At 40.6% G+C, this 13,342-nt stretch overlaps 1 protein-coding gene across 1 annotated transcript in view; it reads right to left on the bottom strand.

The window, feature by feature from the left end:
- cep43 (centrosomal protein 43) overlaps positions 1–13,342 on the bottom strand; it is a 72,202-nt gene that overhangs the window by 17,049 nt on the left and 41,811 nt on the right. The window contains exon 13 of the mRNA XM_034162303.1: positions 12,066–12,250. Within this exon, the coding sequence (XP_034018194.1) occupies positions 12,066–12,250 (185 nt within the window). The remainder of the gene's footprint in view (positions 1–12,065; positions 12,251–13,342) is intronic.

Here is a 13,342-nt window from a genome sequence, read left to right on the forward strand (position 1 = left end):
ACTAGTGAGTCCCCCCCCCCCTTCCCCCCCCCCCCCCTCTCTCTCTCTCTCCTTTGATGCCTAATTTTCAAACAGTGTGCAGACTTTATGGACTATATGTAATTAATTACGTATGTTTTTTATAGTTATATTTGCTATTAATGTTCCGATGTTCTAGGTGTGGTGGTTATATTATCCTCGTTCTTTTGTGTGAACAGCAGTATTATTTTATTTTATAATAGTCTATAATGCACCTTCTGTTTTCTTAATATTATCTGGTCTATGTTTGATTTATTTGTGGAGCTACGTGCAAAGGGAGTATGTCATGTCGGAGGTTGAGGTAATGGATAGTTGGAAGTATGTGTGGTCATGTAGGAAGGATGGCAGGTCCTCCTCCCTGAGATCACTTATGTGTCGGATTAATATCTTTGATTCGTATTTGTATCTTTTTTATTTTTCTTCTCTGTATCTGTATTTGTTTTTTTTTGCACGGGTTGGGTGGGGTTGATGGGCAGGGTGGGTGCTATCTGGGGAATACATCCAAATTAATGTGGGGTAATATGGGCGATTTCCCAACTATATGGCTTCAATAGTTAGTGGGGGAGATAGTGTTGTAGATAGGAGTGGACTTGTAACCTTCTGCTCTTGGAACGTGAATGGTATTAATGAACTGGTTAAACGTGGTAAAGTATTGTCTCACTTAAGATTACTGCAATCGGACATTTTTTTTTTTTTACAGGAGACGCATCTGAAAAATGATGCCCATGGCAAGATTAGAGCCAAGTGGATAGCGCAGGTCTACCACTCAAAGTTTTCGGCGAAGGCAAGGGGGACAGCAATAATTATTCGTAAAAATTTCCCTTTTTTACATAGATCTACCCTGGCTGATAAGGAGGGAAGGTATATTATGGTTGTAGGGGAGATCCAGTCTATACCAATCACATTGTTGAATGTCTATGAACCGAACATAGATGATCCGGAATTTTTTAGAAAATTGTTTAGTCTGATTCCAGATGTTTCAACTACAAATTTGATATTTGGGGGAGATTTCAACTTAGTTTTAGATACATACCTGGACAGGTCAACTCAAAGAATGACACCTTCTAAAGCAGCTACCTTTTTAAAATCTTATATTGATAATTCAGGTCTTGTGGATGTCTGGAGAATTTTGAACGCAACTGGAAGGGAGTACTCTTTTTACTCCGGGGTTCATAACACATAATCCCGAATAGATTACTTTTTATTGGATAGTAAATTGTTACATGGAGTCCGGGATACTAAGTACCATAATATTCTTAGATCACAGTCCTGTGTCCATCTCAGTGAAACTTCTGGAGTCAGATGGTACTTATAGATCTTGGAGATTAGACCCTCAAATTCTTACGAGGAAAGTGTTTTGTGAATATTTGGAGGGGCAGATCAAGCTGTTTTTTGAGATGAACGATAAAGACGATGTCTCACCTCTTTTATTGTGGGATACTTTTAAAGCATATGTGAGAGGCTATATAATTTCTTTTCAGTCTTCTGACAGGAAACTTAATAATTTTGAACGCGTACAGCTGGAGGCTCAAATACAACAGTTAGATTCTGAGAATGCCAAACAACCATCGATACAGCTACACAATAAAATTTCGGCACTGAAGTACAAACTCAATAAATTGCTTTCAGATAAAATTGTTGTGTGGGCCGCTGAAGAGGAGGTACTGCTGGCCCACCACCACAAGATGGCACCCTGCTTGAAGTGTGGGCTTCAAGCATGAGAGGGCGTCATAGCAACCGGGAGTGACAGCTGTCACTCGTCATCAGCACCAGCTGTCACTCATCCACATCACCACCACCATAAAGGCCGGACTGCAACTCCACCTCCCCACCGATAAATCAGCCATCAGAAGAGGTAATTTCTCTGCAGTGAGAGTATAGTCAGAACGTTTTTGCAGCCGTTTTCCTGTGGTGTTTCCTTCTCTGTGGGATTGGCGTAAAGTGTGATCAGCGACGGCTTCGCTTCACACTCCAACCAGATAAGTGGTTAGACAGGAGCTGCACGAGTGTGTGATTGGAGGTGGAGGTGCTCCCTCCCAAAAGAATACAGACTGTGGGATTACTGAGTGTGCGAACTCACACTCATCAACACTGTTCCTGTTCTCTGCCAGCAGTACCAGGTCTGACAGCTGGAGACGGTGACCACCTGGGGACACAGGACTTGGCGGCTCCGGTGTTCTTCAGATCCGTTGGCAGTGAGGGCCGTGTGGGATCCGGCTCGGCTCAGGACGGATGTCTCCTATCCTCAAGCCTGCCCACACGTCACTCAAATCTGTAATTCGGTGGTACCTAAACTGTGATTGTATTTTGTTGTGCACTACAACATTAAATTGTTACTGTTTGGCTTATCCATTGCCCGTTCATTTAACGCCCCCTGTTGTGGGTCCGTGTTCCTACACCTTCACAACAAAAATATCTACAGCCTTCATGTATGTTAAGCAGACTTATTTCGAGTTTGGTGACAAACCACATAAATTATTAGCCAGACAATTAAGAAAGAGGGAAAGCGATAGAGCCATCCATGCAATCAGATCTGATGAGGGAGTCTTGATTAATTCTCATGAGGATATTAACAGTGCTTTTAGACATTTTTACGAACAACTATATACATCTCAATGCAATTCCCCTCCTGAAACTGTGCATGATTTCCTTCGCGCATGTAATTTACCCACTCTAGGGCATAGTGACAGGATCTCTTTAGATGCAGACTTAACATGTTCAGAGTTAACTAATACCATCCGCTCCCTGAAAAATGGGAAGAGCCCGGGACCTGATGGTCTATGCAATGAGTTCTATAGAAAGTTTAGCAATTTATTAACTCCCTATTTGTTGAAGATGTATAATAAGGCGTTGGAAGAGGGCCTGCTTCCACCAACCTTGAATGAAGCAACTGTGACTCTTATTCCTAAGAAGGGGAAGGACTTAACACAGGTGGGCTCTTATAGACCTATCTCACTTCTGAACACAGATCAAAAAATACTAGCCAAGTCTTTGGCCAAGAGACTTAGCTCACATATAGGTAAACTGGTACACTCAGATCAAATGGGGTTTATCCCGACAAGACATATATCTCATAACCTTAGACGTCTCAAGGACATAATTTATTCTCCTAGGGATCCAACTAAAGACCTCATTATATTGAGCCTTGATGCCGAAAAGGCCTTTGATTGTGTCAAATGGTCGTACTTATATGCAGTGTTAGGAAAGTTTGGGATTGGATCGAAATTTATCTCCTGGATTAGACTCTTATATAGTAATCCGTGCTCTAGGATACTTACAAATAAAACACTTTCGGAACCAATTAAGTTATTCCGCGGTACTAGACAGGGCTGTTCTTTGAGTCCTTTATTGTTCGCCCTTGCATTGAGCCACTGGCGGAAACAATTTGGACACATATAGGGATTTATGGCTACAATACAGGTTACACCTCCAATAAGATCTCACTATATGCTGATGATATCCTGCTGTTTATAACCAGACCATTAGACTCAATCCCTAAATTGTTGGAGACAATAGATTTATTTATCAGGTTTACATTTATCACTTATCAGGTTTACATTTACGCTGCCGCGTTTAGTGGAACAACAACCTTATCTACAACTGCGGCGTCGTATTAAACCCTCAACTATGATTGAACTTGATGCCAGACTACCTGATTATTTTAGCTTTGAATCTGGAGAATTCTAAATTAGTGGACAGCCTCACGGATAGTCTAAATTTAACACTTAAAACTACACTTGATAAGATTGTGCCTCCTCTTTTAAAGTCACGCCCTCCTAAGGCACAGTCACCTTGGTTCAATGATTATTTGCGTGACCTCAGGCAGAAGGCTAGAGGTTTGGAACGGAAATGGCGTTGTTCCAAAGTAGAGGTGTTCTGCCTTATGTGGCGGGATGCTATTTTAGATTATAAGCATGCACTACTGGCCATGAAGCGGACCTACTACTCTGATTTGATCAGTAAAAACAAACATAACTCAAAGTTTTTGTTTGACACGGTCGCATTTCTTATTCATGGGCAGCCACCTGTTAGCCGTTCTCCCTTTTCAGCACAGGATTTCTTGGATTATTTTGAGAAGAAAACAGAAGATATTAGGCTGAGCATATCTCAGCATGCCTTGGCCCAGCCATTAAAACCTGCTATGGAGGTGGGCGCTACCATTGAGGTGTTACCTAGATTGACAGAATTTAATAGTATTTCATTGGGCGTGCTGACGAAACTTGTGGCATCTACAAAAAGCACAACCTGTTTATTTGATCCCATACCAACAAAATTGTTTAAAGACCTGTGGCCCACTCTTGGGCTGACTGAGCTGGAAATTATTAATCTGTCATTAACCTCTGGATCTGTTCCAAAATGTTTTAAATCAGCAGTGATTAAACCATTACTTAAGAAATCTAATCCTAGCGTTTTGAAAAATTACAGGTCGATATCAAATCTATCATTCTGTTCCAAAATTTTAGAAAAGGTGGTTTCACGGCAGCTCATAGACCACCTTACTGAGAATGATCTTTTTGAGCCGCTGCAGTCTGCTTTTAGGAAATATCACTCCACAGAGACAGCGCTCACTAAAGTAGTGAATGATCTTCTGCGAGCAATGGACTGAAACAATACTATGGTTTTGGTGGGGTTAGATCTCAGTGCTGCGTTTGATACCATGGATCATCATATTTTGCTCAATAGGTTGGAGAATTTTTTTGGGATTACTGGAAGTGCCCTTGCCTGGTTGACGTCATATCTGTCCAGTCGTTCTCAATGTGTCTTGTATAATGGCACTACCTCTGACCTTGCTGACATGAGATTTGGGGTTCCACAGGGATCTGTTTTAGGCCCCTTGCTTTTCTCCCTGTATGTGGCACCCCTTGGGCGTATACTGCGGAGTTTTGGGATTGCCTTTCATTGTTATGCTGATGATACTCAGTTGTACATGCCGATAACTGCGGGAAAGCTCACTCCCATAAAATCCCTGGAGGACTGTCTTCTATCAGTGAGAAGTCGGATGTCTAGTAGCTTCCTACTTTTAAACTTTGATAAGACTGAAATGATGGTTCTTGGTCCAGCGAGACATCGGCATCAGTTTGACCAGCTGGCGCTCAGCCTGGGTTCGTGTGTCATAGATCATACGGACAAAATGAGGAACCTTGGGGTAATTTTTGATCCCACATTGTCTTTTGACCTCCACATCAGGGATGTTACTAGGACTGCTTTTTTCCATCTGAGAAATATAGCGAGGATCCGCCCCATCCTGTCCATGGCTGATGCTGAGACCCTGATTCATGCTTTTGTTTCTTCTAGACTAGATTATTGTAATGTTTTATTTTCAGGGTTACCACAGTCCAGCATTAGGGGTCTTCAGTCAGTTCAGAATGCTTCCGCCAGACCTCTGACACGTAGCAGAAGGTCTGAACATATCACACCCATTTTGGCATCTTTGCACTGGCTCCCTGTCTCTGTGAGAGCAGATTTTAAGGTTTTGCTATTGACTTTTAAGGTTGTTCATGGACTGGCGCCATCTTATTTGGCTGATCTGGTGGAAGTATACGTGCCGGCCCGGGCTTTGCGGTCGCAGGATGTGGGACTTCTCTGTGTTCCCAGGGTGAAGAAGAAGTCAGCAGGTCAAAGAGCCTTTTCGTATCGTGCACCCACCCTGTGGAACAGTCTTCCTGCAACTGTGAGGCAGTCTGAGTCCGTGGACATTTTTAGGTCAAGACTCAAAACCTATTTTTATTCTCTTTCTTATGGATAGTTTTTATTTGTATTTGTTTTATTCTTTTAGTTCTGTTTTTATTTATGTATCTGAATTTTTTTTTCATTTTTAATTGTTTGTTCAGTTTTATGTTGACTTGTTTTGTGTGGGGCGCCTTGAGACGGCTTTTGCTGTGATTTGGCGCATTATAAGCTAATTAAATTAAATTGGGACAAGAGTGAATTAATGCCAATTAATTGTGACAAACCCGATGCACTCAATCCTATGCCCTTCAGGATAACTTCTGAAAAATTTACATACTTAGGGATTGCTGTTACTAAAACGTACAAGTCACTGTATAAAGCTAACTTTACATGTATCTTGGACAAATTTAAAAGTAAAGTTGAATTTTGGAAGTCACTTCCACTTTCCTTAATAGGTAGGGTAAATGCTATTAAGATGGTCTGTCTCCCCAACTCCTATACCTGTTTCAGAACGTCCCAGTGTATTTAACCTCAAATTTTTTTTCGGAAATTAGATGCTATTCTTATCCCCTTTGTTTGGAATTACAAGAGTCACAGGATAAAAAAGATCCATCTTTGTAAACAGAAAATGTATGGAGGCCTGGCTTTACCAGACTTTAAACGCTACTACTTTGCAGCTAATATACACTATATTGCTTATTGGCTAGATGATACCGCTGTACGGGAAGATTGTATGCCTTATTCTTGATTGTATGCCTTATTCTCTTGGTGCAATTGTTTTGTCTCCTGCCCGTCTCAAGAAAGCCCTCTATAGTTGCAACCAAGTCATCCACAATACTGTTCAAATTTGGAGACAGATAGGGAGAGACTATAATCTTAGAGCTCTCTCTCCTTTATGACACCTATTGCGTCCAATCCATCATTTGTACCTTCAGTCTTAGATGGGACATTTGACCGCTGGAAGGAAATGGGGTTGCAACCTGTGGGACAACTGTACCTCCAGGGTTTCTTTGCTACATTTCAACAGCTTAAGGAGAAATACAATTTGTCAGCCTGTGATTTCTTTAGATACCTCCAGATAAGGAGCTATGTAAGGTCTCACTTAGAACAATTTGAGTCTGCATCTCCTGATAAACTGGATCAATGTCTTGTGGATTGTAGAACTGAGAAACATGCTGTCACCTTTATATATGATGTACTACAGTCATTTCGACAGAGTGATATGGGTAAAATCAAATCAGCTTGGGAAAAAGAATTGGGCCTGGAAATTCACGATGATATCTAGAATAAGGGACTGCGTTATGTTTCTTCATGTTCTATTAATGTCCGACATAGACTGATCCAGTTTAAAGTTCTACACAGATTGCACTATTCTAAGACGAGATTACATCGGATATTTCCTGAAACATCACCTATTTGTGATAAATGTCATTGTGCTGAAGCTGATTTGCTTCATGGTTTTGTGACATGCACCAAGCTCCAAGGGTTCTGGACTGCCTTTTTTTTTTTTTTTTTTTCAAAGCTTTTCAGCGTGCAGCCTGACCCCAACCCGGTTTGGATTATTATTGGACATTCCAAACAGTCTCATAAACTTAGGAGTGTACAGTCTTGTCTCCTGTCCTATGGACTGATGTGTGCCAAAAGACTGATTCTCCTGCTTTGGAAAGGGACAGAAGTCCCCTCCATAAAAGCCTGGATCTCAGTGATGACGAATACTCTTCACTTAGAGAGGATCCGTTATGTTTTGAATGATAATTTGAGGGACTTCGAACTGATTTGGAAGCCGCTCATTGTCCACCTGGAGAACATGGAGAAATAAGCTGTATTATGTATAGATGACCCAAAATTAGTCTGATGAGATAGCACCCTTGAGATGGGGGGATTGGTGTGGGTTGGGAAGTCTGTTTTATTTAATTTACCACATTTATTTGATATTTTTTTTGTTTGTATATGTGTTACATTGTCTCATTTTATGTTTTTGTGTGTTTAGTTTTGCAAAACATAAAAATGAAGCCATTGTAGCCTACGTGGCAACTGTTAATATAAATAATTTGCAAGGTAATGCTGGCCTCCTCCTCTAATTCCCGCATTAGAGCAAACAGTCTTTTCCTGATGTTCCAGACGATTCCAGTACGGCTCCCAAACAGCCCTGGATCCTGGCACTAACTACCTGCACCGCAACGTCACTTTGGGAACTCCTCGGCTTCCGGCGTGGAGCGCGTACGATAAAAATTATTATTATTATTATTATATATCCATCCATCCATTTTCTTCTGCTTTATCCGGAGTCGGGTCGCGGGGCAGCAGCTCAAGCAAAGCCGCCCAGACCTCCCGATCCACACACACCTCCCCCAGCTCCTCCGGGGGAACCCCAAGGCGTTCCCAAGCCAGCCGAGAGATGTAGTCCCTCCAGCATGTCCTGGGTCTTCCCCGGGGCCTCCTCCCAATGGGACGTGCCCGGAACACCTCTCCAGCGAGGCGTCCAGGGGTCATCCAGAAAAGATGCCCGAGCCACCTCAACTGACTCCTTTCGATGTTGAGGAGAAGCAGCTCGACTCCGAGCTCCTCCCGGGAGTCACTCAGGAGGATTATTATATATTATTATGAAATTAAGCACTTTCTGTAATTGCACTGTATATATCTTTTATGTTTTTAATTTTCCTATTTGTAATGTTTTTTGTGGAGATAAGATGTATAAAACATTTTTTAATGGTCATAATGGTCAGGTTTGCCCATTGATATGTGTATTTATGTGTGCCAAACTCCTCCTGCCATCTGGGGGATGGGCCAACAATCAGGGAGCAGAAAAATCCCCCAGAAAAATCTGAGCTCTCAGATGCATTGTGGTGCATTTTCAGCTCTGTTTATCCATCAAAAAATCTCAAAAAAAAAAAAAAAAAAAAAAAAAAATTACAATTTTTTTTGTTGGGTCAGGTCAATTTTTCCACCCCAGTCTTTTCACACAACTTGTATTGTGCTACCAACCTTTAACAAAAAAAAAAAAACATTCATTGTGGTTCAGAAAACTACACCATAAAAGAAATGACAATTCAAAGAATTCAAAAATAGTAATTCTCAGTATCAATTTAAATTGAACAATAGGAGTATTTATCACCATTAATACATCAACTTGTTCAACCTTTACTCATTTCTGTGTTTTCCTTGTTGTGGCAGGAGCTTTGGAGCTATTGATGATCTCGGTTTTCAAAATACTTGGCCACCTTAAAATCCTGACAAATATGTTTTTAATTAAGCATTAATTTCTCATTACTGTACATTTTGAAGTTAAAAAACTTTTCTCACATTAGAAAACTTTATTTTTAGACAAATAAAATGAAAAGTAACATGTACTAATGGTAGATTCATTAATTCATTCAGCAAATATGTTTCTGATGTGGTCAAGAAATATATTTCTTAGAATATAAAGAAATATGAAACAGCAGTGCTATTTTCTTTGATTACTTGATGTTAAAAATAACAAGTTATTTAAAGTTAAGATTTTTCTTGTACTTACAGTAGTAACAATAAAAACTGTGTAGCTTTATTTGGTGAAAATAAAAAATAGATCAAACACTAGCTCGACAGTGAATGATTCTGCAGCTAAAAAGCTAATTTAGCTGATAAACCTCAGCAGAGCACTAACATCATGTATTAGTTTCACTCACTCACTTTGGACAAATTTTGTCTGTTGCTGAAAAGATAAACAACAGCACAATCCACAAAAATATGACTTTGTAAACTGTTAAAGCCCAAAACAAATGAACCCTTCTTCTCTGGAAATTATTGGCGATGTGCAAACCAATACAGTGCATTACTGCCACCAACTGTTTGGGCGTGGAACTGAAATAACCTGAATGAATGGACTCTGATGTATGTTGTTAAAAATAACCCGGAAACGTTCACCACGTGACTAAAAACCCTGATTTCTGGTCATTTACGGAAAACTTTCATCACTGTCTGCTCCACTATGAAGCCAAGAGTGGTGATGCAAAATTTGTACTGTGCACAATTTCTCCAATCACAGCCACTTAACCCTATTGACATGGAAATGTTCATGTGTCCTTCCCCTGGCTTATCTGAAGAAAACTGGCAATAAAACTCATTATTTACAGGTATTATACCAATACCTTCCATTACTTATGCAAACCATCATCTTGGCTTTTATATTTTTAATTAATTTACATCAACTTGTAGAGATTTGCTTCGAGTTTGAGTTTAAGGAAGATAATTTTTAGAAATTCTTATATTGAGAAGCCCAAGTTACTTTTTGTTTTTGAAATGACAAACAAAAAATTAAAATGCATGAAATACCAAGGGGCTGGCCAAATATTTTTTCAAACCATTGTAGCAAATGACAGCGAGATGCCGTAGCTCAACACAGACTCAACAGAGCAGCAATAAAAGGACACCAATAGTATATCATAGTACTGCCATTTGGTCCAGTTGTGGCACTCCAAAGAGCTATCATGAATTAAATTTAATTTCAATTTATTTTATTTGTATAGCGCCGAATCACAACAAAGCTGCCTCAAGGCACTTCACATGAGTAAGGTCTAAAGTTACCAACTCCTAGAGTAAGCACACAGGTGACAGTGGTAAGAAAAAAACCCTTTGGTGATAAAGAGGAAGAAACCACAAGCAGACCAGATCCAGAGGGGTGACCCACTGCTTAGAACATTCTAACAGTTACAACAAGGTTTTCACAAATTGTACAAAAGTTTGTTTACAAACAGATGAGCAACAAAAACAGAGTCCTTAACTCTGTGAATCAAATAACTTCATCATCATCAAATAATTACAATCATCAAATAACAATGCTGCTTCTTCCCATTACTGACCAGCCAAACAGAATTTAATAACAACAACAATGCTAATTTCCTTTATTTGTCATTGTACATACATACAACAAAACCTGGCCTCTGCATTTAACCATCCTAATTACAGTTAGACACAATCCAACCACTAGGGGCAGTGGGCTGCTGCAGTCTGGCGCCCAGGGACCAACTCCAGATGTAGAGACGCTGCCTTTGTCAGGGGCAGAGAAAGGATGCAGACCCTAAATAAGCATGTTTTTGATCATGGGAGGGGGACCCCGGGGGACCCCCCCCCCCCCCCCCCCACACACACGGAAAGAACATGCAAACTCCACACAGAAAGGGCAGGAAGTGATCCCACGACCTTCTTGCCGTGCGCCATCTGTGCTAACCACGAACCCACCGTGCCAAAACTTTCACTAAGAACACACTCTCAATTCATTAAAGAAGTCACAAAAACGGAAGCCCTCGCTCACCTTTGTAATTTCATCCTTGGAAAAAAGCAGAGCAGAAATGGTAACAAAAGCAGTGTAACTAAAACAGACAAATTCTTGACTCACTTTTACCCCAAAACACTGATGGAGCCCAAAATGTTTGGGCTAAAATTCTGTGCACATCAAAGCTCAAAGTAGAACCTCTTGGAAAAGATTGGCAATGTTAACCGTCTGGGGCCAATGCCATCGTATACGACAGCTAGGTACATGTTTTACTAAATTATAAATAACTTTTTAATGATATAAGATAGAAACTTACTTTTTTTCCTGAAAAGTTAACTCCGCGGACTTTCGGACAGACACAGAGAAATGATTCACTTAGTTGGCCAGGGAATATTGTTGAATAAGCCTCTCTCGCTCTCGTAAGTGCCAATTACGCATTTGAATGAAAGGAGGGGGGAGGGGTATTAACAGGGCCTCAAACTGTGAAGAGAGGTTGTTTACATGCTGAAACACATTCCAAGAGTGAGTCAAACTCCATTTAGGTAAAAAGTTTGTGTTGTAAGCTTTGTGTAATAGCAGACAGAAATTGCTTTGAGATGTGGCATATAGACCATTTTGTATATATTGTTCAAAATGTGCATTTGAGTTTATTTTAGAATGTTTATTTTTGTACATTCTTTGTACAAGACCCCAACTTACCTTTATAAAGTGTCAAAATAGTTGTTTATTATAGTTTGCTGTGTGTTTTGAATGAATATGTGTGAAAATTATTTTTTGCTTTATTTTTTCTTTTCTTATTTCTGATTGTAAACCTTTATTACACTTATAAAACACTACTATGGCATATATATTCTGAAAATACAGGTTGTCCTGAAAAAAATACATATACCACTTGATTGTGGGATGCAGGGTGAGCTTTTAACAGCAATAATAAAACATTTATGCCAGGCGAGTGAACTGTCCAAAAATGCCCTCGGACCCAAGAGGGTTAAATCTGCTCAAAAGTCAAACATGACACACTGGTGTGATGGATGGAAATGGACCAAAAATCTTTTTGGTTGAACTGTTTGTCTATCAATGAGCAACAGAAAAGCAATCAAATCAGAGAGCAATCACATGTCCTCACCAGCCATAGATCTTCTGAGGTTTGGGCAGTGGATCATCAAAGAAAGAATCCCCATCATCCAGGTCATCCTCGACTTCCAGATCCAGGTCCAGCACTCTGTTTAGAGCAACACAGGGTGTGGCACTGGGTTTAGAAACCTGATGTTCCTCTCCTTTAGCCAGAGAGCCTCCGCTGCCATTGCCAACCTCAATAACACAACACAGAGTTGATTAATTTTTTTTCGCAATGAGGAATGAAGCTCAAGAACAAGTAGTGATGTCATCTAAAATCAAAGTTCAACTGATGTGGTTTTTATGGTTTGCAGTGCATCTGGAAAGTATTCAAAGTGCTTCACTTTTTCCACATTTTATGTTACAGCATTATTCCAAAATGGCATAAATTAATTTTTCCCCTCAAAATTCACAGGACCGCATGACGACATTTTTTTTTTTGCATAATTATAAAAAAAAAAAAAAAAAAAAAAAAAAAAAAACCCTCAGAAATCACATGTCCATAAATACTCACAGCCTTTGCACAATACTTTGTTGATGCACCTTTGGCAGCAATTACAGCCTCAAGTCTTCTTGAATATGATGCCACAAGCTTGGTGCACCTATCTTTGGGCAGTATGGTCCATTCCTCTTTGCAGCACCTCTCAAGCTCCATCAGGTTGGATGGGGAGCGTCGGTGCACAGACATTTTCAGATCTCTCCTGAGATGTTCAATCGGATTCAGGTCTGGGCTCTGGCTGGGCCACTCAAGGACATTCACATCCACTCCTAGGGTCATTGTCCTGCTGAAAGATGAACCGTCGCCCCAGTCTGAGGTCAAGAATGCTCTGGAGCAGGTTTTCATCCAGGAGGTCTCTGTACATCACTGCATTCGTCTTTCCCTCAATCCTGACTAGTCTCAGTTCCTGCTGCTGAAAAACATCCCCACAGCATGATGCTGCCACCACCATGCTTCACTGTAGGGATGGTGCCTGGTTTCCTCCAAACTTGAAGCCAAAGAGTTCAATCTTTGTCTCAGACCAGAGAATTTTGTTTCTCCTGGTCTGAGTCCTTCAGGTGCCTTTTGTCAAACTCCAGATGGGCTGCCATGTGCCTTTTACTAAGGAGTGGTTTCTGTCTGGCCACTCTACCATACAGGCCTGATTGGTGGATTGTTGCAGAGATGGTTGTCCTTCTGGAAGGTTCTCCTCTCTCCACAGAGGAATGCTGATGCTCTGACAGAGTGACCATCGGGTTCTTAGTCACCTCCCTGACTAAGGCCCTTCTCCCCCGATCGCTCAGTTAAGA

This window comes from Thalassophryne amazonica, chromosome 21, assembly GCF_902500255.1.
Source record: "Thalassophryne amazonica chromosome 21, fThaAma1.1, whole genome shotgun sequence".
NCBI lineage: Eukaryota > Metazoa > Chordata > Actinopteri > Batrachoidiformes > Batrachoididae > Thalassophryne > Thalassophryne amazonica.